General features: G+C 47.9%; 2 protein-coding genes across 3 annotated transcripts; one reads left to right on the top strand and one right to left on the bottom strand.

Annotated features, from left to right (window-relative positions):
* Window positions 1-1,281: 1,281 nt before the first annotated feature.
* On the top strand, window positions 1,282-10,849 carry trpc2b (transient receptor potential cation channel subfamily C member 2b). Its single transcript, XM_064352810.1, has 13 exons — window positions 1,282-1,569; window positions 2,660-3,361; window positions 3,792-3,992; window positions 4,555-4,719; window positions 5,367-5,541; window positions 5,874-6,074; window positions 6,601-6,763; window positions 7,256-7,348; window positions 7,775-7,967; window positions 8,491-8,618; window positions 8,706-8,778; window positions 9,182-9,314; window positions 9,819-10,849. Exons 1-13 carry the CDS (start codon window positions 1,555-1,557, stop codon window positions 10,529-10,531), a joined length of 2,955 nt encoding a protein of 984 aa, XP_064208880.1. The 5' UTR covers window positions 1,282-1,554; the 3' UTR covers window positions 10,532-10,849.
* Window positions 10,850-12,690: 1,841 nt separating this feature from the next.
* Window positions 12,691-25,253, bottom strand: rrm1 (ribonucleotide reductase M1 polypeptide). Of its 2 annotated transcripts, none has more exons than XM_064352814.1 (19): window positions 25,122-25,253; window positions 20,308-20,396; window positions 20,016-20,193; window positions 19,788-19,888; window positions 19,616-19,675; window positions 19,212-19,251; window positions 18,844-19,006; window positions 18,364-18,505; window positions 17,537-17,620; window positions 16,841-17,002; window positions 16,365-16,444; window positions 15,962-16,163; window positions 15,571-15,720; window positions 15,234-15,455; window positions 14,803-14,879; window positions 14,399-14,534; window positions 14,034-14,129; window positions 13,675-13,863; window positions 12,691-13,150 (listed from the first exon to the last, which is right to left on the bottom strand). In XM_064352814.1, the coding sequence occupies exons 1-19, from the start codon at window positions 25,138-25,140 to the stop codon at window positions 12,953-12,955; spliced, it is 2,388 nt and encodes a 795-aa protein (XP_064208884.1). In that variant the 5' UTR covers window positions 25,141-25,253; the 3' UTR covers window positions 12,691-12,952. The 2 variants fall into 2 exon arrangements, with proteins under 2 accessions (XP_064208884.1, XP_064208881.1); XM_064352811.1 differs by lacking the exon at window positions 25,122-25,253 and adding an exon at window positions 21,384-21,544.
* Window positions 25,254-26,054: the final 801 nt, after the last annotated feature.

The raw sequence follows: 26,054 nt of genomic DNA, 5'->3' as shown, positions 1-26,054 counted from the left end.
GTAAGAATGTACCCTTAGCCAGCAGTAATATTGCCTTGCTACTCGGTGAAGTGTCTTTGTGACAGTTCTCTGTAAAAAAGCGATATACAAATAAAATTTAAGTGTATTGAATCAAGACATAAATTGGGAAATGTGTTCCTTCGAGAATAAAAATGTTCCTCCACTGTACCTATATTTCTGAGGGTGTGTGTTTGTGTGAGAGCTCTATACCGAGCCTGAGGAGGATGAGCTCCCACTGCTGAGTCCGGTTCCTCCCATGGTTTCTTGCCTTCCTCCTCCTCCTCCTCCTCCTCCTCTTCTTCCTGTTTGGCGGGTATTAGAGCGCAGCCTGTCTCCTGGGAAAGATCGCCGTGGGAACCGGCTGCATGACCGGCGGCGTTTTTCCGTTTCTGCAGCTGAGCCGCCCAGACAGACACGCACCTGTACTACAGACACGCACCTGTACTACAGACACACTTACACCTGTACTAAAGACACGCACCTGTACTACAGACACGCACCTGTACTACAAACACACACCTGTACTACAGACATGCACCTGTACTACAAACACACACCTGTACTACAGACACGCACCTGTACAACAAACACGCTTACACCTGTACCACCAACACACACCTGTACCCAATACAAACACAGCATCCTTTCACTTAATACACTCACTTGTCTACAAATTACCACCTGTACTACAGAACACGTCACCTGCTTAAGAAGCAACACACTGTAGTTCAGACCACCCCACCTGTAACTGCAGTGACACGCACACCCTGTACTACACAACAGCACCTGTATAAGACATGCACCTATGGTATCCAGAACTGCATCTGTTACTGAAAACACGCACCTGTAAACACCCAGACACCACCTCAAACACACACCTGTACTACAGACACGCACGTGTACAACAAACACGCTTACACCTGTAATACCAATGACAAAATTCACAGCATTTTTTTCCCCTTTCACTGTATAGTACATTCTCATGTTTGCATCTAAGGCAATATTTACATTGTTCAGCAGAAGCTGTTTAACGTTTCTGCGCTTTTAAGGAAAGGGCGTTAAGGTCACACTGGAGGGTTATGTAACCCTGCCGGTCCCGGTGATGGAAGAACGGAGAGAGTGACACAGAAACCACACCCTTAATGACACTAACGAGGGGACCCGGGGGGGGGGGGGGGGGGGGGAGGGTGAAATAGTTGCATCTTAATTGGTTTATCCCCATGAGGGGAGGTGTCTTGCAGTGTCTGTTCATGGGTAATAATTCTACAGTCAACCAGAAAACCCCCCAGAGCACCGACAAGCTGAGAACAAACACTTCTACCCCTGTCTTCTCCCGCTGACCTACCCCTCACTGCGCATCCAGGCTCGGGTCCGGTTCTGTCTGGTTCTTTAAACGCCCCCGCCCCCCGCCCCCCACCCTCGCCTCGCTAACCCCCGAAATGGATCCGGAGCGGTCCTGGACCCTTTGAGTTTCTGATGGAAATGTGAGGTTCACTGATATTTCGCGGCAAGAACTGTTGAACCCGGGGAGCCAAATCCTGTTTGCCGATCGACATGGAGAACCTTACGGTAAGGACTCTGTCTGAATGTACGCATGCAGTGCTTTATTCTTTCGTTAGAAGGTTTTCGGTGGGATTTCCTTCATGTTCTAAGATGTTCTGCTAGATGAAATAAGGCACCATTAAAAAGGCAAGCTCAAATGATTGAAATATCTACATCAGAACAATATTTAGTGGAAAAAATATGATTCTTTCCAATGGTGTATTGTTAATATTCAATATTGTTGGTAGTGAAGTATAAAGCATGAGAGATCAAATAAAAAGCTTTGCTTCTCTCACTTAAAGTGAGGCTAGTTTAATAAAGAAGCGCGAAAGGAGCTCTCATGATGTGTTTTTATTAGTACAATATAAATTGATCATAGAAACACATACTTCTTTTTGGCTTTTGAATTATTTGTCTAGCATGTTTGTATAAACGTTTTTGGTGTTGTACGTGGAGCCCAGGAATAATAGCTCACGCCTTAGAATCAGCTAATGGGGATCCTTTTCAAATAAAATGTGAATCAGCAAATGTGAATCTTTCTGACTTTGTACCTTACTGTACAATAATCCCATTTTTCCTCAAGGGCACATTTTCAGGTGGGTGGAAGGAGAAGGAGCACACGTTTATCCACCGAAGAGCACGGTGGATTATATTTAATTCAGTTTTAACTGTTATGTAACCGCACTGCATTAAATTAGTCCATTTTGCATTTAAAGTCTTCATGTATTTAAAAAACATTTACATATTTTAGCTGATCTTAGCTGCTCTCTGAATTAAATAATAATGACAATACTGAAAATGAATAAAACAATATAATAGTAATAATTGTAATTATTGATGAGAGATTGTCGACAAGATGCTAAGAAAAATAACAAATAAGAATGATACTCTATTATTATTATAATTAGTATTAGTATTAGTATTATTATTATTCTTGTTGTTGTTGTTGTTGTTGTTGTTATTATTATTAGTATTATTATTATTGCTGTTGTTGTTGTTATTATTATTATTATTATTATTATTATTATTAGTATTAGTATTATTATTATTATCGTTATTATCGTTATTGTCATGGCGATAACAGGCAGGGTGACAGGCCGAGCCTCTCTCTCCGCAGCCGGACCAATGGCGGGAGATCGTCAACAAGAAGATGCGCTTCCCGCCGGAGCTGATCGCGGCGATCCACGAGGGCAGCGCGGCGCAGGTGAGCGGCCTCCTGAAGACGGGCGACGGCATCATCCGCCAGCTGGACGACTCCGAGGACCGGCAGTGGCGGGAGGCCCTGAACCTGGCCATCCGCCTGGGCAGCGAGGACACCATGGACGCCCTGCTGCGGGGCGTCAAGTTCGACTTCCGGCAGATCCACGAGGCGCTGCTGGTCGCCGTGGACACCAACCAGCCGCGCGTGGTGAAGCGGCTGCTGGACCGGCTGGACCAGGAGAAGGGCGTGGGCAACAACAAGGTGGACGTGCGCTCCTTCTCGCTCGCCATCTTCGACCACTCCATCGACGACTCGCAGTTCGCGCCCGGCGTGACCCCGCTGACCCTGGCCTGCCAGAAGGACCTGTACGAGATCGTCACCATGCTGTCCCAGAAGGGCCACGTGATCCCGCGCCCCCACCGCATCTCCTGCACCTGCCTGGAGTGCCGCAACGGGCGCCAGTACGACCTGCTCAAGTTCTCGCTGTCCCGCATCAACACCTACCGCGGCATCGCCAGCCGCGCCTACCTGTCCATCACCTCCGAGGACGCCATGCTGTCCGCCTTCCGCCTGAGCCGCGAGCTGCGCAAGCTCTCCAAGAAGGAGCCCGAGTTCAAGGTGAGGCCTAAACTTTACCTTTACCTGAACGTTAGCCTAACCCTGACCTAACCTTCACCCAGCATGACTGTAATCTATCCTTAACCCTAACCTTTACCTTTACCTGAACAATAGCCTACCACTAACTTCACCAGCCTGCCATCCTTACCTAACCTTACCTACCGCCATAACTGTTAAGCCTAATATAACCACTACTATATCCTACATTTCTATTTAATCTCAATCTAACCCTATGCCTGACCTTAACCCTATCTGACCTTAATCTAACCCTAAATTCAAGATAACCATAATCTAACCCTAACTCAAATCTAACTGTAACTTTAAGATAACCGTACTTTAACCTCAATTTAACCCTAACTTTAAGCTAGCCTTACTTTAACCCTATCCTAACCCTGACCTTATGGTAAACCTAATCTAACCCCAATAACAGCCGCAGTACCTGGCCTTGGAGGAGCTGTGCCAGGAGTTCGCGGTGGAGCTTCTGGGAATGTGCCGGAACCAGAGCGAGGTCACCACCATCCTCAACAACTGCGGCGAGGACAGCGAGGACGAGCTGGACGAGCAGGCCTTCGAGGAGGGCATCCCAAACCTGTCCCGGCTCCGCCTGGCCGTCAACCACAACCAGAAACAGGTAAAGTACCTCTAACTGCTCCCAAATACAACCAAAAACAGGTAAAGTACCTCTAACCACCTTGCCCTGAAGTACGACCAGAAATAGGTAATGTATCTCCAAGGCATCTGTGTGACCACCAGGGACGTAATAGGATTTTTGCTTTCGGCTTTCAATAAATGAAATGTTTTTTGAATGCTCTCAAGTCAGCGTAAAACGGAAAGTGAAATCTGAACCCCTTTTTTAAAAAAGATTTTTACAAAAATGGGGAGCAATTCAGTGCGACAGGGTGTGACTGTTGTTTAGGGAACTCCTGCAGTTTTGATGAACTTGTTGTTTCCGGGGGTCGGTGTGTGAGAAGACAGTGAATTATCGCTGTGACATTCAGCAGACCGGGTTTCATAGTACATTGCCAGCCCGGGATAAACTAGGGGTGCTGTCGGGGACCCAAAGCAAAGCGATACATCAGCACTGAGACCCGCTGCCCCAGAGCACCCTGAAACTCGACACCCCGGGGGTGGGGGCGGATGTGACCGTGCTAATTTCGGCGCCTCTCTCCCCCTCCCCCTCCCCCCCACCCCAGTTTGTGGCCCACCCCATTTGCCAGCAGGTCCTGTCTTCCATCTGGTGCGGGAGCCTGACGGGATGGAGGGGCAGCAGAACGGCCTGGAAGCTGCTGGTGTCCTTCGTCATCTTCCTCACCATGCCCATCCTCTGCCTCGTCTACTGGATTGCGCCCAAGTCCAAGGTTCGAGAGTCCAAGGCCCACTGTCCTTTTTTAATGACCCCGTTACAGTCAGGTTGCGTTGATTAATAATGAAAAAATCTATTTAAAATGGACAAATGCATTAATTAACATTACCCAATGCATAAACATGAACCCATGAATCAATATGAACCCATTAACATGAACTATACAGGTAATTAAAATGTGCAAATCCACTAACACGCATGAATGCATTTATTCACATGAATGAATTGAGATGAACTAATGAATTACTGAACAGGAACAAATATACTGAGTAATGAGAAAAATCACTAACTAGTGTATTAATGATAATTATGTGCATTAACTAAGCCATTCAAAAACTGTATATAATTAAGATAATAATCAGTAATATATTTGTTATACGTAATGCTTCAGTTAATGAATTTGTCGTGTTATTTTCCCCTTCATAATATTTGAGGGGTAACTCGCTAATGTTATGCTATGCTATGTTATATTATGCTAAGCTATGCTATGTCGTTATGCTATGTTATGTAATGCTAAGTTATGTTATGCTATGCTGTTATTATGCTATGCTATGTTATGCTATGCTATGCTATGTTATGTTAACAGCGGGTTAGTTTTTTTTAGAGCATGGTGGGTTTTGATCCTTTTCCGGTACTCCACAGCTGGGCAAGACCCTGAAGATCCCTGTGATAAAGTTCCTCCTCCACTCGGCCTCCTACCTGTGGTTCCTCATCACCCTGCTGGGCGAGTCCATCACCATGGAGATGTACCGGACCGAGTTTGCCTCGCGCCAGCAGAACATCCTGCACAGCTCCTTCCACATGGTGTGGGTGGTGGGTGAGTGTGCGCATTCGCGTGTTTCTGTCGCCGCGGGAGACCGTGAACAGAACTTCCGGAACTTACTCTAACGGCTCACGACTCGCTTTAACGTGTGAATACAGTTTCTGTGTGTCGCACTCTAGTAATCCCTCATATGAACCTTTAACCTTTAATGTCAATGTGCATGTCTGGTGACCCATCTATACGCCTGTACCACTGCACCACTACCACTGTACTACTAGTGTACTACTACACCACTACCACCGTAATACTACTGTAGTGCTATACTACTACCGCTGTACTACTGCAACTCCATCCTGCTGCAGAGTAAGGAGGTGTGTTCTCCACAGGGTTTTTCTGGTTCGAGTGTAAGGAGGTGTGGATCGAGGGCCTGCGCAGTTACTTCCTGGACTGGTGGAACTGCTTGGACGTGATGGTGCTGAGCATGTACCTGGCCTCCTTCGCCCTGCGCGTCCTCATCGTCGTCAAGGGCCACATCCTGTGCCAGGGGCCCGACTCTGCCGAGGAGTGCAGCTACTTCACCCAGACCGGTGAGAGAGAAGTTTCCGGAAACGGGCCAGCCGTCACGCGGCACAACTGTTCGCTGCGTAACTGTGATATACCCCCACCTGACCGATCATCTCCTCGTGTGTCTGCGCTGCTCTGACCCCTTGCATAGTTCACCTGGCTACTGGTCTTCTCTGTGCTCCCATAGTTCACCTGGCTGCTGGTCTTCTCTGTGCTTGGAATGGAACGCTGTGCATGTTGTGTGTGGTTTTAGTGTAATGTCCTTGTTTTGTGTGTTGTAATATCCAAGTGTTTGATGTACTGTAATGTCTGTTTTTATGTGTTGTAATGTCTGTTGTTTGTGTTGTAATATGCATTTTACCTGTTGCAATGTCTATTATGTATATGACGTAATATGTTTTTATGTGTTCTAGTGTTTATTTTTTATATGTTCTGATATGTGTTTTTATGTGTTGTGATATCTGTGTCTAGATGTACTGTGCTGTTTGCATTGTTTTGAGGAAAAACAAAGTTGATGTAATTTGATCTGCTCTCTACTGCCCCCTGCAGTTCGTGAGGACTGGCGGCAGGAGGACCCGCAGATGGTCGCGGAGGTGCTGTTCGCAGTGACCAGCATGCTCAGCTTCACGCGGCTGGCTTACATCCTGCCAGCACAGGAGTCCCTGGGGACCCTGCAGATCTCCATCGGGAAAATGATCGATGACATGATGAGGTAAGAGAGAGGGGTCCCCCAAACCTGGCCCATGAGCCACAGGGTCCCCCAAAACCTAGGTCAGGTGAGTCATAGGCTCCCCAAAATCTGGGCCAGGAGAGCCAAAAGGTCCCGCCAAACTAGCTCCGGGCAGCCACTGGGTTTGCTGGTTTGGGTTGTAATTCAGCACTTAATTGATCAATTAAAGCAGTCGATTGCACAGGTAACTCACCCCACCGGGTTTCTTGCTGGTTTTAATGAGACATCAAAAACCAGCAGATTGTGAGGTTTGGGGAGCCCTGATTCAAGGCCACACATTCAGTGACCTGTGACCCAATGGCTTGGGGTACACACTTGTTGTCACCTTTGGAGGTGGGTGTGGATCTGGGATATTAGTTTGTTATGTTGTGCACTGGATGTAATAAAGATAAATACACCTGCTTAGTAGAAACCAGAAGTATTCGGAGGTGCGCCCTCTCAGTGGGGAATGAAGGATCTTTGGTTCTCCTCCAGGTTCATGTTCATCCTGATGATCATCGGAACTGCCTTCCTGTGCGGGATCAACAACATCTATGTGCCTTACGTCATTTCCCCTCACCTGGGACAGTAAGGCGATGTCACTTCCTGTGTCATTTACAGGCCAAGAGATTGGGCCAGGGTCAGGGGTCAATTCAGGGACAAAATGGGAAAATCCCTGTAATGTTGAGGATTTCATTGTGCCTTATTCCTATTAATTAATTGACTGTAAATTAATTCTCAGAATTGATTGAATTGAAATGGTCGTTCAAGGTGTTTAAGTCAACTCTGCAGAGTTGAAACTGCTTTCAGAACTAAAACAGATTATCAATAGTTGGATTCATGTGCAATTATTATTGCTTAATTTTGATAATGTACATTACTTTCTAGCTGAAAACATTTTAATTATGGGAACATTAGTCTGTGAAAATTCAGAGAAGCAAATATCCATCTCTGGCTGGGCCTTCCTCCGATATTCTGAGGCTGTGCTTTACTGTTCGTATTTCCTCTCGCAAGGTTCAACGAGACGTTCCAGTTCCTGTTCTGGACCATGTTCGGGGTGGCCAACCAGGAATACGTGGACATGCCCGAATTTGTGGTGGCGGAGTTCGTCGGGCGGGTGCTGTACGGGATCTTCACCCTGGTCATCGTCATCGTGCTCCTCAACATGCTCATCGCCATGATCACCAACTCCTTCCAGAAGATCGAGGTGAGCCCGACACTGGCGTGCTTCCCTGTGTGGGCCGAGCAGAGCGAGAGACATAACATAAACTCAGAAAACTCAGAATGTTCCAAGAACACTGGGAAACGATCAGCTGCATTGCCACCTGGTTGTGAAATGACATTCCGGTGAGAACAGAGGTGTTCTGTGGCCTTTTCCCCATCCCACTGAACCTCAATAACCGCTCTACCACCACCAAACCTCAGTATCTATTATTATCACACAGGAACTGTATAACCCCTCTACCACCACCAAACCTCAGTATCTATTATTATCACACTGGAACTGTATAACCCCTCTACCACCACCAAATCTCAGTATCTATTATTATCACACAGGAACTGTATAACCCCTCTACCACCACCAAATCTCAGTATCTATTATTATCACACAGGAACTGTATAACCACTCTACCACCACCAGGCCTCAGTACGTCATTATTATCACACTGGAACTCTGTAACCCCTCTACCACCACCAGGCCTCAGTACCTGTCCTTATTCCATCCCCAGGATGACGCAGACGTGGAGTGGAAGTTCGCCCGCTCTAAACTCTACCTGAGCTACTTCAGAGAGGGGCTCACCATGCCTGTGCCCTTCAACATCATCCCCTCCCCCAAAGCCTTCTTCTACCTCATCAGGTAGGGCAGTGTGTGTGTGTGTGTGTGTGTGTGCACGTGTGCCCATGTGTGTAACTGACTAAGCTCACAGCTCTGGTCTTCTCTAAGGGGCATTCTGCGTAGAATCTGCTGCTGCTGCAGCTGTGACAACAGCAAGGACTACCCCCCCATCCCCTCCATGGTAAGTAACCCCCCCAAACCCTAACCCCCCCATCATGAGTACCCCCCAAACCCTAATCCCCGTCACATCAACCACAAAGTGTCAGCAATAACAAAAATTCCACTTATCTTGTGATCTTAGATTGTGTAAAGTAATATGTTAAAAAACATGATATCCATATTATATGAAAACATATATGAATGAGTATATTTAGACTACATCCAAACACATACCATATATGAAGTTCATATTTCTACAACTGAAGTCTGCGAAGTACAATCAACATCGTTTTGAACAGGATATAATGGATTCCTTATTTAGGCTGCTGGTACAATTCAGTTGTGAGGATAGCAACTCAGCCATGGTCATCCTCCCCTCTCTCTCCCCCTCCCTCGCCCTCTCCCCTTCCCCCGTCCCCCCCCAGTCGAGCGGGGGCCTGGGGGACGGCCGGGGGCCAGGTGAGGAGCGCGTGCCGTACAGGCAGCAGGTCATCCGGGCGCTGGTGCAGCGCTACATCGAGTCCGCGCGTCGCGAGATGGAGGAGACCAAGCGCAAAGGTGGGCCCAGAGCACCACGGCCGTCTAAACACATCCACCACTACGGGCCAATGTGGGCTAATACGGGCCAATGTGGGCCAATGTGGGTCAATGTGTGCCAATGTGTGCTAATGTGGGCCAATATGAGCTAATATGGGCCAATGTGGGATAGTGTGGGCTAATGTGGGCCAATATGAGCTAATATGGGCCAATGTGGGCTAATGTGGGTCATCTCTGGCCAATACACTACCCTTAAGCTATGCTATTAAGCTGCATTCACTACGAACACAATCCACGCTCCGTGAGTTACACTGAACGTGGACTTCCGCAGAACTAAATATTACACAGCCTAATTAAATAAACATGGTGTTATGCATTAGTTCATTTTTATTTTAGGAACGCCTTGGTTTGTCTCAGTTACATACGTTACGTTACGCGCACACTTCCATGATTTTCCAGATCGCTGTGCCGTGGTCTTCAATGTTGTTTTTGGTCACCGCGGTAACTGTTTATTCTCACCCTCAGACGTGGGCAATCGGATCACGGCGCTGAGTAAAGTGGTCGGCCGGCTGCACTCGGAGATGAAGGACATCCACCTGAACCTGGGCAACCGGCCGCTCCAGGGGAGCCCGGAAACCCAGGGATCCTCCATACTGGGGAAGTACATCCTGGGAGCAAAGAACAACTTCCGCGGTTTCGACAGCGGACCGGCGCTGGAGAGCAGCCACGTACCGCTGCAGGTCACCGTCAACGACAGCGCCGGCGAGGGGGAGACCAGGGAGCGGGCAGAGGAGGAGAAGGAGAGGGCGGAGGAGAGGAAGAGGACGGAGGAAGAAGCGAGGGCGGAGGAGGAGAGGAGGATGGAGGAGGGGAGAGCGGGGTTGGAGAAGGTGGAGGAGGAAGGAGAGGTGGAGGAGGGGAAAGAGAACGGGGTGAACGCAGCAGAGAGGAGCGAAGAGAGAGACGTGGAGAATGAAAAGATGGAGCAAGAGAAAGTGGAGAATACTGATGGTGCAGAGGTGGAGGAAAAGATTGATGGTGTAAAGGTAGAGGAGGAAACGACTGATAATGAGAAAGTGGAGGAGACAAAGACAGATGGAGTGAAGGTGGAGGAGAAGGTTCCGGAAGATGACACCCCATCTTCAACCAACAGCAGCGGCTCCCAGGACACTGGCTTCGGCTCCCAGGAGTCCATCGTGGGAGCCGTCAAGAACCGCAAACCCAAAAAATTCTTCTGAAGATCAGCCGTCTTCCTCCAGCCGAGTTACCCCATCCCGTGCTAACACCCAACCCCCACCCCCCAAAAAAAAATATACACAGGATTAAGCAAGTTTATAATCATCTCCTGTTTAAAGAAAAATCATAGCAGTCTTAAATAGTGCTGTGGGTGTGGATCAGGAATCACTTTACTTATTACATAAATGGAACCATACAATTTTGAGGACTTGAATAGATACTTCAACTGTCATATTGTCGCATAAATTGGCTAATCTACCTTGATAGCTCTTAGTATAGCGCTGGTGCGATGACTGCATTAAACGCTCGGATCAATCACGTCTGCTTGTCTTGGGTGTCTCTGATGTTTTAAGTCTTCGTGAAAGGTCCCGGTTTCGGTGATAAAATTGGCCTCCCCACCTTGCAGTGAACAAACCTGTGCCCACATGACATTTTAGAAAGGGCAAGAAGAGAAGGAACTCCAAACAGATAACAGACGAGACAGCGAACACTAGCTTGTGTGTATGTGAGAGAAAGCTGTTCTCATGGGTTCCCACTGCACACTGCAGGTATACACATGTATGCTTTCGTGTGATTGTACTTGTGAGTGTTTCAGTTAATGGTGTGATCAGGGGGGGCCAGTTTCACAGAGCAGGATTACTGAGCTAGCGGGATAGTTGTAAAACCCGGAACAGCTCTTTTTGCTTCAGCGCACGTTCCAGATTTTGGGGGGTTCTGGGTTTTACTCAGCGCAGTTATCCAGCTGAGGAATCCTGCTTCATGAAACAGGGCCTAGGACACCTACAGTAATAGTGTGTGCTTCTGCCAAAGGTGAGAACAGAGCAGCCACACTGATGAGTGTGTGTGTGTGTGTATGAGCATGTGTGTTTCTGCTAAACAGCCAGGGACGGGTCAGCTAGTAGTTCAGCTAGCTTCACGCTACAGTATGATAAAGTTTTTAAAAATCTCATTACCCAAAGTACCTGCAGTTGCGAGTTTTTCATATTCAATTAGCAGAGATACAGCGTGCCCAGGGGTAGGGGGGGGAGGGGTGCCCCCCTGGAGGGGCCATGCAGGCCAAGGCTTGTTCACCTCCGGTTGTTTTGTTTTTCGGGGACCCCAGGGTCCACCCCCTTGAGGTTGCCACAGCGATTTGCTTACATCACAGCGCACCGAGTTCTCCATAGGAGAGGCAGACAAACTGTCCAGGAACCAGCTGGCATCGCCGCTCGCCATGGCAACGGTCACTAGGGAGCCGTAAACTGTGCACTGTGTATATATATATATATATATTAATTTTTTTCACGGTTGACTTCTTGGCCGACTTAATGCGCGCGTGTCTTGATAATAACCATTCGCACCGTCTGCCAAAACAATTCACACTTCCTGTTCCGTGCAGAGATCCACAAGAGATCCATCCACAGGGGGGCGTTCGGCTCGAGGAAAAACCGCTCTGCGAGGAGATACGGTTCAATGAACCGCTTGTGGAAAACACGGGTCTCACCTTCCTGTACGCCAAAATATCCGGTTTAAAAAAACATCTTGCTCTTGCGGTGGGACATGGCTTTGTTTTGTAGCTCCCTGAAAACCTCTTTGTTTTGTCTATCAACCTTTTTTTTTGAGAGATAAGTCACACTAAACATCTCAGCCCTCTCCGTCCTAAGTCACAGGGCGTGACACTTCACAGGTGAAAGGGAATTCCGGTTTGCCAACCGGACTTAAACCACCGATCCTTAGCCGCAGGGCAAACACAATACTATCTACTGTAAACAAACAAGTAGCAATACATTTTCACGGCTAGTTTGATTACAGCAGATGTATAACTGGGGGGGGAGTAACTGTCATGGAAAGTCATAGTTTTATAGTTTTCACCCAGAGGTGACAGACAGGTCGTTGGGGTCCCCCCTGCAGCAACCTGCCTGAGACTGTTCCCAAGTATATGCCGTAATGTCCACACTCAGACCCTGAAGGCCAAGTGCAGACGCTCCTGCTTCCCCTCCACCAGGGACCGATCCACACCTGGAGCACCAGGCGTGCGCGAGACCCCCGACCAACCGGTGACGTCCATCAACCAATCAGCCCTCAGCTAGAGAGGAAAACCAGCAGTAATATCGTCTTTCAGGGTGAGATTTGGGTAAATTGGGTTTAGTTTCGTGTGGTTGTGAAAGAAACGTGCAAGCACTTATATAAGTAATTTTATTTTACAAAATGCTAAATGTTCACCTGGGCACTCCCAGGTAGACTTTAATTGTAAGAACCCCTCTGCATCCCTCACAACTGATCCTAGATCAGTGCTTAGCATGCTGGACAGGTTAGGGGTTTAAAGTCTAAATCCCGTCTGCCTGATGAAAATGCAGAGAGGATGGGGGGTTTAGGAAGCACACCTTAGAGGTGTAAGCATTACAACAGATTTACATATTAACACATGGGGGGGTGGGCGATCATTAGGAACCACACATCAGGCAATCGTCCCGATTCTCCAGGGAGCACACCATGGCGGCTTTGTTGCGCTCCTTCTGCACCTCCTCGCCCACGGGCGGGACGGAGGGCTGCGCCTCCTTCAGCTTCTCCTTGTTCAGGGTGAACTGGATGGGGTTGGCCGCCGGCTTGGTCCGCAGGTAGTACATGCCCGTCTTCAGGCCCTGCGGGGAGGAAGCGCACAGCCACGCTGCTCTTAACGCTCTCAACAGGGGTCTGCTGATTGGCTGGACAGGGATGGGTCAGGTGATTGGAGTATCGTGGGGGAGGGGTCTGGTGACTGGCAGATCAGGAGGAGGGGTCAGGTGATTGGGTAGGGATGGGTCAGGTGGTTGGCGTATCGTGGGGGAGGGGTCTGGTGATTGGCAGATCAGGAAGAGGGGTCAGGTGATTGGCAGATCGTAGGGGAGGGGTCTGGTGACTGGCAGATAAGGAGGAGGGGTCTGGTGATTGGCAGATCAGGAGGAGGGGTCAAGTGATTGGCAGATCAGGGGAGGGTCTGGTGACTGGCAGTCAGGAGGAGGGTCAGGTGATTGGCAGATCAGGAGGAGGGGTCAGGTGATTGGCAGATCAGGAGGAGGGGTCAGGTGATTGGCAGATCAGGAGGAGGGGTCAGGTGATTGGCAGATCAGGAGGAGGGGTCTGGTGATTGGCAGATCAGGGGGAGGGGTGAGGCCAGGTCACTCACCTGTTTCCAGCCGTAGAAGTGCATGCTGGTGAGCTTGCCGTAGTTGGGCTCGGCGATGTGGATGTTCAGGGACTGGCTCTGGTCGATGAAGGCCCCGCGGTCCGCGGCCATCTTGATGATGGTCTTCTGAGAGATCTCCCACACGGTCTTGTACAGCTCCTTCAGGTCACTGGGGATCTCGGCAATGCCCTGCAGTGGGGGGGAAACCCCCAAAGTATAGGGGTCAAAATCGCTACACGCCAAGACCTCAGATTTCATCAGGCAGAAATATTAGCTCATATGAGGCTGAAGGATTGGTTGCGTTTTTAGATTTTAAATGAATATTTCTTCAATATTGTGACCACTTATTGGGGGCGTACCTGTATGGAGCCGTTCTGGGAGATGAGCTGGTTCTTCATCTCCTCATTCCACAGGCCCCTCTCAGTCAGGTCCTTCAGCAGATGGGGGTTCACGATCTGGGGGGGTGGGGACAGAGCCGAAACTATAAACGCCCGTACCCACTACCAAACTCTCACTCACACCCACATCCTAGAGCGGGACTAAATACCACACCCATTACAGTTCCACAAACCCGACCCCAACACAGTGACCAAAAGGTCCAAGGGCACAACTACGCGATCCCAAAACTCATGGTCACATCCAGGATGGTGAAACAGTCGGTCACAACCACGAGCATGACAGCAGCCGCCGCCCAAACTCGCGGTGAAGCAGAGGGTTGGCCCACCTGGAACTCTCCGGAGAGCACGCGGCGGGTGTACAGGTTGCTGGTGTAGGGCTCCATGGACTCGTTGTTGCCCAGGATCTGGGCGGTGGAGGCCGTGGGCATGGGGGCCAGCAGCAGGCTGTTCCTCACCCCGTGTCTGGAGAGGAGAACCAGAGACGGCCACGTCAGCCCCAAACCCTAACCCTCTGTGTGTGTGTCCGATTCCAGCTGCCCCAGGAACGCCAAGAGCGGTACAGTGAGTAAATACAGTGAGTAAATGTAAAGAATAACAGGGAAGGAGGGGGAGAGGGATGGATACTCACCAGGGTAGGAGGAGGAGAGGGATGAAGACTCACCAGGGTAGGAGGGGGAGAGGGATGGAGACTCACCAGGGAAGGAGGAGGAGGAGAGGGATGAGGACTTACTTGGCGATCTTCTCCTTCAGCACGCTCCAGTCCCAGAGGTCTGTGGGGGTCTTCTCCCACATGTCGTACTGGAGGATCTGAACAAGGGGAGGGGGGAGAGGTCATTACATCCCCTCCATCTCCCCACCCGACCAAGCAGGGGAGAGAAACGCGGCAGAAATGCAATATGGGGAGGTAGAGAAAGGGAGAGGTAGAGAATACGCGAGAAGAGAGAAGTAGAGAGGGGAGGTTGAGGTTGAAAGATATAGGTAGAGAGGGAGAAGTGGAGGTAGAAAGAAAAGGTAGGAGATGAGGTAGAGAGGTAGAGGTAGAGAGAGAGGGAAAAGTAGAGGTAGATAGAGGTAGGAGATAAGAGGTAGCAGAGGCAGAGATAAGGGGTTGAGAGAGGGGTAGAGGTAGAGAGAGAGAGGGAGAGAGGCGGGACGACGCACCCCCTTGCTGACGGGCGAGCCCACGTAGGTCTCGTAGGGCCCGTGCTCGGCCGCCAGGTCGCAGCTGGCCTCCAGGGCGGCGTAGTAGATGGTCTCAAAGATCTGGCTGTTGAGCAGCTGGGCCTCCGGGCTCTCGAAGGGGAAGCGCATGAGGATGAAGGCGTCGGCCAGGCCCTGCACCCCGATCCCGATCGGCCTGTGCCTCTTATTGGACCTCTCCGCCTGACAGAGGGGGTACGGGGAAAGGGTCACCCTGAATTACAGCCGGTCCCCAGGGCCACGGGGAGGAGAGCGGGGCGTGATAAATCGGGTAATTAATTCATTAACCGGGCCGTACCTCAGGGATGGGGTAGTAGTTGATGTCGATGATCTTGTTGAGGTTCCTGACGATGACCTTGGTGACGGAGGCCAGCTTTTGGAAGTCGAAGACGCGCTCCGGGGTCACGTACATGTTGAGGGCGACGGAGGCCAGGTTGCACACCGCCACCTGCGGGGTCAAACAAAAAAACGCCCGCTCAAACGCAGAGCCCCCCAAAACACAGGCCAGGGGCGCCCCCCTCAACCCCCCCAACCCCCTTGCTCTCCAAGCCCCCCAGCCCCCAGCCCCCCCCCCCCCCCAAGACCCCCAACCCAAATCGGGATGCATTGTGCAAACTCGCAGTCTGAGAACTACGCGTTCCATCACACGAGAGCGCCCCCTTGTGGCCCGGAGGGCGCGCTGCGCTCACCTCGTCCTTGCTGGTGTACTCCACGATCTCGGTGCACAGGTTGCTGCACTTGATGGTGCCCAGGTTCTGCTGGTTGCTCTTGCGGTTGCAGGCGTCCTTGTACAGCATGTAGGGCGTGCCCGTCTCCGTCTGCGATTCGATGACCGCGTACCACACCTGCTGGGCCTTCACCACCCGCTTGGCCTTGCCCTCCTGCTCGTACCTGGCACAGGTGGAGGTGTGCAAACACATGGTGAGTCAGACCAGCACACCTGACAGAACTGGCCTACTCTCATTATCATCACAAGGTGTGGCGTACACTACAGTAAATGGGCCTCTGTGCATTCTTGTCAATATTTCACACTGTAAGGATGCACGTGGACAACACCCTGTAACCCCCAGGAGTGTGGAGCGGCTCCTTTACCTGGTGTAGAGCTTCTCAAACTCCTCCCCCCAGCATTCATCCAGGCCCGGGCAGTCGCTAGGGCACATCAGAGACCAGTCCTACAGAGCGAGAGACGAGTCAGCGGTCAGCACGCGCAAAACAGCCAGGCAGAACACCGCTTTCCGTTCAAATCTGCAGCAGAGGCGGTCCAGATTACAGACGGGTGCAATCACCAGCCAGGCGACCACGGCAACCAGAGAGCACACCCGCGGCCTGCATCAACGAGCAGGATTACGGAGTTAGCTGGACGACTGCACCGAGTAAAACCCGGAATCTGGAACATGGACTGAAGTAAATAAAAGGAGCTGCTCCGGGTTTTACTTGGTGCAGTTGTCCAGCTACATCAGTAATTCGGCTCTGCGAAATACCCCGCTGGTCATCCGAGGTTGTCGCCATGGCGACCCGGTACGAAGTTCAGCATCGCGATAGGCCACGCGGCAGGCAGGCAGGCCAACCTGGTTGCTCTCCACCCTCTTCATGAAGAGGTCGGGGATCCAGAGGGCGTAGAAGAGGTCGCGAGCCCGCTGCTCCTCCTTCCCCGTGTTCTTCTTCAGCTCCAGGAACTCGAAGATGTCGAAGTGCCAGGGCTCCAGGTACATGGCGAACGCCCCGGGCCTCTGCGGGGGGGCGGGGGGCGGTACAGGACAAGTTACCCCCCGAATTTGCAGTATGCCCCGTTAATGTCCAACCTCTCTACCCCCCAACAAACCACACGGATACCACCGCAAACACAGGAAACAGAACAGCATCGCTGGCAGTAGACCAGTAGATTCTTATCAGTTTCAAAAAATAAACACGAGTGTTTTATTACAATACAAAATACATCCAAAAACATATCTGTGCACTACAATCAAAACTCCAGAGGCGTTAGGTAGCTTTGCAGCTGGAAAGGAGATATAAAACGTATAATAGAGGCTCCAAACCAATGATACATATGAAATGCATACAGGGATAACACATTTCAAATGCCTATGAAATACAGTGTCATCCCAAGACACAGGGGTGAAAATTCACACACACACACACACACACACGTGTGCGGGTTCGAAGAGGATGTAACATAAAGTGGACATGCGCCCTCTACTGGCAACGGACTGCAAGGCAAGTCTGTGCTGCGCGGCTTTGCCTGCCGAGACCTCGTGACCTCTCACCTTGTTGCCGCCCTGGTCCACGTAGCGAGCGGTGTTGTTGTACACCCTCAGCATGGGCACCAGGCCGTTTGAGTTTCCGTTGGTCTGAAACGCAGAAAATAATTTATTATTATTTTATTTTATTTAATGGCACAGGATTACAAGAGCTGCTCCTTCGAAACGCAGGCCAGGTGTCTCAGAAAAGCCCTTCCATCAGAATATACACATTTTCAGACCCTAACGGCCAGTTACGCAGATACAGATTAAGCCTAGGCCTAGACTAAACTCAGTTTTAAAACAGAGATTGTACATACAAAACTCAATTTAGCCCAGGACTAAATTTCAGCTGTGTCTGTGCAACCAGCCCCAAATGTGACAAGTGGGAGAGGACAGGGGTACGTCACGCACACGCGTGTACACAGTTCTGCACACTTTGGCTGCTAATAGCAGGGGAGAATCTTCCGTAATTAAGCAAAATAAATAAATAAATAAAACCTAGCAGTCCTCAGACACTTTGATCAGGAAAGGCAGATTTTCAGACCCAATCAGGAAGATGGATGGATGGATGTACGGACAGATGGACGGACGGACGGACAGGTGGATGGACGGATGGATGAATGGACGGACAGATGGATGGATGGACAGATGGATGGATGAATGGACGGACAGATGGATGGACAGATGGATGGATGAATGGACGGACAGATGGATGGATGGACAGATGGATGGACGGACAGATGGATGGATGGAGGGATGTACGGACAGATGGATGGATGGACGGACGGATGGATGGACAGATGTATGGACGGATGAAGGATGGATGGAGGGACGGATGAAGGACGCCTCACCCCTGCGATGTAGCTGCCGGTGGCCCGGATGCAGCTGACGGCCACCCCGATGCCCCCAGCGGATTTGGAGATGAGGGCGCACTGCTTCAGCGTGTCGTAGATGCCCTCGATGCTGTCGTCCTTCATGGCCAGCAGGAAACAGCTGGCGATTAAAAAAAAAAGAACAAAGAAATGAGTCCCGTTAAGCAAATGACCTGAATGCAGAATGCAAATGTGTGTGCAAATATTTTAACAGAAGCGATCGAACACAAGCGTGCAGCGTTGTTTCACCGCCGAACGGTGCACACGCGCGTCCATTACAAACAACGGAATGTTGACTTTAAATACGAGCACCAGGCGACTCCCCCCCTACGTTAAGATAACATGACTTCAAACGCGGGAGCTCCAAACGTTTCCAGCCCATGACGCCTTTTGTGACGAAATGAGTCCCCCTCCTGTTGACACGCACAAACACACCACAGACACATCGCAGACACACACCTGGACAGCTGCGGGCGGTTGGTGCCAGCGTTGAAGAGTGTGGGAGAGGCGTGAGTGAACCACTTCTCAGACAGCAGGTTGTAGGTCTCGACGGCGGCCTCGATGTCCGTCTTGTGGATGCCCACGGCCACCCTCATCAGCATGTGCTGCGGTCGCTCGGCAACTGAACCCAGGAAACAGAGCCGCTCGTTAAAACACAGCGTGCCGTTCAGGCCGCCCAATAAGCTGCTCTGGTTGGTGGGGAGAGCGCACGCACCAAGCTAATCAGCCCAGGTGCTTAAAGGGGTTTTAAAACACGTTCACCCTTCTCTGGACTGGGCTGGGAACATAAAGGACAAGCGTAAGACAAAAACCGGCAGTGCATTTACCTTTGCCATTGATCTTCAGGAGGTAGGAGCGCTCCAGTGTCTGTGGGGAGGACGGGGAGAATTTTATCACGACCTCACAGCAGGCTTCTAATTTGCAGACGCACAAAATCCACTGAACAGCTCGGACTTCACCACAGAGAACGAGAGAGTGAGACTGAGAGACTGAGTGAGATGGAGTGTGAGTGAGTGAGATGGAGATAGTGTGTGAGAAAATTAGTGTGAGAGTAAGAGAGCGAGTGAGTGGAGTGAGTGAACGATTGTGTGAGCAAGTCAGTGCGTGAGTGAGTGTGAATGAGATAGTGAGTGTGAGTGAGTGTGAGTGAATGAGTGAGTGTGAATGAGAGAGCAAGTGAGTGAGAGTAGGAGGTTCATCTTGAAGATTCTATTGCGAAAAGCATAGTCACCTTGAAGCCGAAGAAGTTGTAGGAGAAGTCTCGGTCGAAGATAATGGCAGAGTTCAAACGCTGAAGGTGGGAGAGACAGAACAGGCTCATTACCGCCAGCACACTGGAACGAGGCCCTACATTTAACGACTTTAAGGCAGAAACCCTGAAACACCAGACAGCAGATGCTTACGTCTTTGTTGGCCAGGACGATGTCCAGGGTCTCCTTGGAGACCATGGGAGAGTGTCGGTTGTTCAGGGGGTTTATGTAGTTGTAGAGGTCCTCCATGACCTCTGCAGACACAGGAGAAACGGCATTGGTACAGACGGCCGAACAAACCACCACACGCTTTTCAGCACACCACACCTGTGCAGGTAACTCTACTCCAGACGGGACACGGACACACACACACACACTCACCACTGAAGACTTTCTTGGTCTCCTTGTGCAGGTTGGAGACGGCGATGCGGGCGGCCAGGATGGCATAGTCCGGGTGCTTAGTGGTGAGGGTGGCGGTGATCTCAGAAGCCAGGGTGTCCAGCTCCACGGTGGTGACCCCGCTGTACAAGCCCTGAATCACCTTCATGGTGATCTGAGTCTGCCAGGGGACAGAGCAGTCAGTCACACACACACTGAAGAACTGTCTGTGTGTGTGTGTGTGTGTGTGTGTCTGTATGTGTGTACGGGGGGTTTGGAAGGCGGGTCAACTCACAGGGTCCACAAACTCGGCATTGAGCCCGTAGCACAGTTTCTGGATCCGAGAGGTGATTTTGTCGAACATGACACGCTCCTGCCGTCCATCTAAACATTTACATTTACGTATATAAAATATAGGATTTTACGAGCCATGGATAGCAGGCTAAGCAGTCGTCCTTAACATTCCTTACGTAGTTTGTGCACAGGCAACGTTAGCTTTGTTTAAATAAAAATTAAAATAGATAAATATAGTATGTGTCAGTAAATAACGTTAGCTGGCGGGTCATAATGTGATTATGGGAGCGAAAAAGTACTTCCTGGTTCTGATACGCTCCCCATAGACATCTATGGTTCCCGCCATAAGTTTCTATTCGAGTCGATGTCTCCTACATATTATATGCCCTAAACATAAATCCGCCAACAGCATATTTCCTTCATCACCAACCCTTCACCCTCAGTCCACATCCCCAGTCACAGCGTTACAATACTATGATCGGGTAACACAAAGACACTATACTAATACAAATACAAAAAAATAATAATAATAATAATAATAATAAACTAATGTAATGAAATACAGCAAATGAAGTACATATGCATTTAGTATAGATACCTAGCTAACACGCTAACAGCTTAGGCCAAGGGCTTGGCGCCAAATTGATAAAAGGTATAACCGCTCTAGTTTAATGAAATTTGAAATGTCCCAAATTGTGAAGACAAACATTGGCTAGCGATCAAGCGATTTGTTCACAATAATATTTACCAGCAACCTAACGTCAGCTATGTCGACTAGCCACAAGACAAAAATCACACCAGCGAGCTATGCAGACTACCTAAGGAACGTTAAAGTCTGATTTCAAGTCTACAAGGAAGACTGCCTAGCCTGCTAGCCACGGCGTGCAGAATCATTTGCAGAAAATGTGATTGTCATTTGAAACAATATGTGAAATATGCACAATAATTAGACAGGCAACTTCATACAGTACAGTAGCTAGCTAGTAATATCGATTAAACCAACATGTATTAATCAATTTAATAAACTGATCTAAATCTAAATTGACCAGCCGGAAATTTGAACAGCGGATTACATACCTCGCTTGATCACGTGCATTATGACTACTATTTTATCTTTTTCTTATGATAACAACAATTTTCTTCTGTTTAAGAATGGGGCTACTGTGCGAAAATACTAGCAAGCACCCGAAAGCCTAGGAATACGCGCGAATACCCTCAACCACCCGACAATACTATTTATCTACGTAACGTGAGACCACGCAACACAGCGAGATACGTAAGACGTAGAGAGGGAGTCAATTTTTTAGTACAGATAAAATTAAATGTACTAAACTCGAGCAAAGCACTTAACCTGCATTGCTCAAGTATATATCCATCTGTATAACTGAATACAGTGTAAATCGCTCTGTATATGACGCTGCCTGTCTCATCACATTTTCTGCAAATGATTCTGCACGCCGTGGCCAGAAGGCTAGACAGTCATCCTAAATGGCTGTAATGTAAGACTGCTGACACCCACCCCGCCCTTCCCCCCCCCCCCCCCCCCTGGCGCACACACAGGCCGCAGCAGCTGAGAGAGCCCGTCCCCGCTAGAGTGAGAGTACAGGAACTTTGGTCTTCATCTAAAACAAAAAAAGGAGAATCACATTAACGAATCTCTCATGGACATTGAAAAATCAATTGATCAAAACAAATTATGGGAAATGTGGAATAATTTCAGTTCAACACAAAAACCTGTGTTAACCTAACCCTCCTGTTATGTTGCGGGTCAAATTGACCCTTTTTAAAGTTTGAAAATCTAGGAAAAATACTTAAAATTATTTTTTCAGTATGAAACTTCTTCTACTGGCCTTAATTAGTGTAATCAACATTTTAAATGAAAATGGTTCATTTCATGTATTTGCAAACCCCCCCTGTATGGGGATTGACCCGGGAACATTTTTGCTGTACCTAAAAAATGAACAGAACAGGAGGGTTAAAAATTTTTTTTTGTTGTTGAAAACTTATATATGGACATTGAACAAAACAAATTAATGATAGAGCAAAATGAAATCAACAAAAAAAAAAAACTCACATTACTAGAACAATCCATTAAAGACAACCAAAACCCAATAGACACACCAATTACAATGCAGAAACTGAACATCTCAGAAAACTAAAACCAAAAAAGGCCAGTAGCCTGGTTTTTACAACATAAACAATGAGATGTTGAAAAGCACCAATAATTTAATACAAGAAGCTCTACTGAAATTATTCAACCTGTCATTATATACTGGCTGCTTCCCTGACACCTGGAACCTAGGACTTATATCCCCGATATGCAAGAGTGGAGATAAATTGGACCCCAATAACTACCGAGGTATCTGTGTGAGCAGTAATCTGGGAAAGTTATTTTGCAGCATCTTTAATTCAAGAATCATAAACGTCCTTATCGAGCACCGTGTCTTGAGTAAGAGTCAAACTGGCTTCCTCCCAAAACACAGCACAACTGATCATATTTACACCCTGTGCACCCTCATAGATAAACATGTTCACCAAACATGAACATGTTCTGTCGCCTGCAGAACAAGGGCTACAGCAGAACTTGGCCGTCTTCTGCCAAAAATTCTGCCAGTCTTCTGCCAGGCTCTGGCAGTAAAATTTAAAAAGATCAAAATAATGATTTGCCAAAAAAAAGGGCCAGGGCTCAGAGAAGCAGATACAGTTTCACCTTCTGTAACACAATATGGGAACACGCCACAAATGACACATATCTTGGTGCATTGTATGCCAAAGAAGTTTTTACAACATTAAAATACCTATAGGAATATGGTTAAAATTAATTGACAGCATATTACCTATGATTGTGCTATATGGAAGTGTGGTATGGGGCCCACTTAGCCATTAAGACTACTTACAATGGGACAAAAACCCAGTGGAAACCCTGCGTGCTGAATTCAACAAAACAATACTCCAGGTCCACCAAAACACACGAAACCATGCATGCAGGGCAGAATTAGGCCATTACCCTTTACTTATTAACATTCAAAAAAGAGCATTAAAATTTTGGATTTATCTAAAACAAGGCAAAACAAATTCCCTCCAATATAACGTCTTCCTATCCAAATGAGCTAAGCCCCAATAGAAGTCCTCTCTGTCAGCTGGCCCTGAAACTATCAAACCAAGCAAGCAATACTATGACCAGTTTCAGATCAGCAATGCATCAATTAAACTCAACCTTGTTCACTCATTCACCATTCCCTATTTAGTGGAAAATACGTAGCACACTACATAGGGCGGCAGAACGAACGTTTGCTATTTTTATGTTTTCATCACCATGCGCCACTATTATCTTTTGAATATCCGTCGCACAATAACGGACGTTGCGTTTGTTATGGATGTGGCGACAAAGTGACGCTGTCTTCGGTCCCTGATAAAATATTTTTTGAACGTAATCTGTACGTGTATATATGAAATTATCGGTTAAATATCTTGGGATCGACCAAATGTATAGCAATATACCGTTCAAAAGTCTTTTATCAGGGACCGAAGATGACGTTTTCCTTGAGGCTATAGCTACTTGTTAGCAACTTAGGCTACTTTTTTAAAGCACATAACGGCTTCGAAATTCACGGTTGAAATATTAATGGGTGCAATTTATCTTGTAGAACGAAACGCGAAACTTTATTTGCCATTCGTTAACCACAGACAGACGTTATTTTATGCAGAAAACGAAATCCCTATGGGAAAAAAGCATTGGACATCTGACTGGGGAACCCATGGCGCAAGAAACATCCGCGGTGGCCTACAAAAAGACGTCATCACTGTAACACACTCTTCCGGAATCGGTTTTTGATAGTTTGTAAATTTGCGATTATTCTACTGACAAACATTCAAAAACTGCTACATGTTTTAAAACACAATTTCACTAAGTCCTAAATAGCAAGATCTGCGGCGTTTGCACCATGTTACTTAAATGAAAATTCAGAAACGTAATCACTTAATTCAACCAGAATGAATTCACAGGTGTAACTGTGAGCGGTTTTTCGATAATCGTAGAAATAATGATTTATTTTTGCTTTAGGCTATAGTATACACTGACGGAATCTGTTTCAACGTATCGAAATAATGATTCGAAGTGTTGATAATACTTTAAATAAATATGATTTATTTAAAGTATTTATATATAAAAAGTATTTATATATATATATATATATATATATATATATATATATATATACACACTCACCGGCTACTTCATTAGGTGACAGGAGTGGCACCCGGTGTGGTCTTCTGCTGCTGTAGCCCATCTGCTTCAAGGTTTGATGTGGTGTGCGTTCAGAGATGCTCTTCTGCATACCTCGGTTGTAACAAGTGGTTATTGAGTTACTGTTGCCTTTCTATCAGCTCGAACCAGTCTGGCCATTCTCCTCTGACCTCTGCCATCAACAAGGCATTTTCGTCCAGAGAACGATGTCGATTAACCCACAAGACAAAAATCAGACCAGCGAGCTATGTTTATCCATTTTAATTTTGATTTAAACAAAGCCAACGTTATCTGTGCACAAACTAGCCTAAGGAACGTTAAGGTTTGATTTCAAGTCTACAAGGAAGACTGCCTAGCCTGCTAGCCACGGCGTGCAGAATCATTTGCAGAAAATGTGATTGTCATTTGAAACAATATGTGAAATATGCTATTTTCAACACAATAATTAGACAGGCAACTTCATACAGTACAGTAGCCAGCTAGTAATGTCGATTAAACCAATAAGTATTAATCAATTTAATAAACTAGCTAAATAGACCAGCCGGGAATTTAAACAGCGGATTACGTACCTCGCTTGATCACGTGCATTATGACTACTATTTTATCTTTTTCTTATGATAACAACACATTTTCTTCTGTTTATGAATGGGGCTACTGTGCGAAAATACTAGCAAGCACCCGAAAACCGTTTCTCCTCTTCAGCCCACACCGGAGCTCTTCTTGACTGCGGAACTCCTTTTAACGAGGCCAACTCACAAACAGAACGGCACAGACGCTGCGTCTTTCAGCATATGAATATGCAAAATAAGTTGCAAAAAACCTATTTGCATCGCCATTACACCCGTCCTCCACCCCAACATGTGCATTTGCATCACTTGATGCCAGCAACCAATTATAAAAAGAAAAGGAAAGGTTATATGTGGGATTATATGTGTGTGCGCGAATGTCTCACGTACTTGAAACACTGTGTCAGCAAGAACAGTCCAACGACAAGTACATACATATTATAGTAGGGTTGCAGTGGATAAACCCCTCATTACAAAGCTGAATGCACATTTGAGAGTTCAGTGAACCGTCCCTGGGTGAGATGAACGGCGGAGAACAGAAAGCGGCACCTAGAAACCACTCCGAAGAGAAAACAACAACCCCTGGAGAGAATGAGGTAAGTCAGGAGAACCAGACGGGAGACTCGCAATCAGACGATCTCCGAGTACAAACAACGTATGAACGTGTAATAATATAGGCTATTTGTGTTTTTTCATAGACCTGTTTTTTCAAACAATTTTAAGTCGATTTGTTTTAACAATAGGTAGCCTATATATAGTAGCCGAATGCAATTTGTCCACCTTCATTCCATCCATGCAGTCAAACATAGTGGAAACTTGCGCGCATTTCAGTTTCACATCACTGTACAACATTGGGAATCTGTTCGTTTGTCCTATTACCTTGAGGTATTTTTCTTTCCCATTTCAGCCTGTCACATTTTAATGTGCTAATAGTAC

The sequence above is a fragment of the Anguilla rostrata genome, chromosome 9, assembly GCF_018555375.3.
Source record: "Anguilla rostrata isolate EN2019 chromosome 9, ASM1855537v3, whole genome shotgun sequence".
NCBI lineage: Eukaryota > Metazoa > Chordata > Actinopteri > Anguilliformes > Anguillidae > Anguilla > Anguilla rostrata.
Note: the sequence above shows the minus strand (reverse complement) of the source record. Positions and strands in the feature narration are given on the sequence as shown.

Coding starts and splice junctions, on each gene's coding strand:
- trpc2b (XM_064352810.1), top strand. Junction 6,764..7,255: donor ATGATCGATGACATGATGAG/GTAAGAGAGAGG, acceptor GTTCTCCTCCAG/GTTCATGTTCATCCTGATGA. Junction 8,619..8,705: donor GCCTTCTTCTACCTCATCAG/GTAGGGCAGTGT, acceptor GTCTTCTCTAAG/GGGCATTCTGCGTAGAATCT.
- rrm1 (XM_064352814.1), bottom strand. Junction 19,007..19,211: donor CCTGAAGATCAATGGCAAAG/GTAAATGCACTG, acceptor TCCTGGGTTCAG/TTGCCGAGCGACCGCAGCAC. Junction 16,164..16,364: donor TTTGAGAAGCTCTACACCAG/GTAAAGGAGCCG, acceptor CACCTGTGCCAG/GTACGAGCAGGAGGGCAAGG.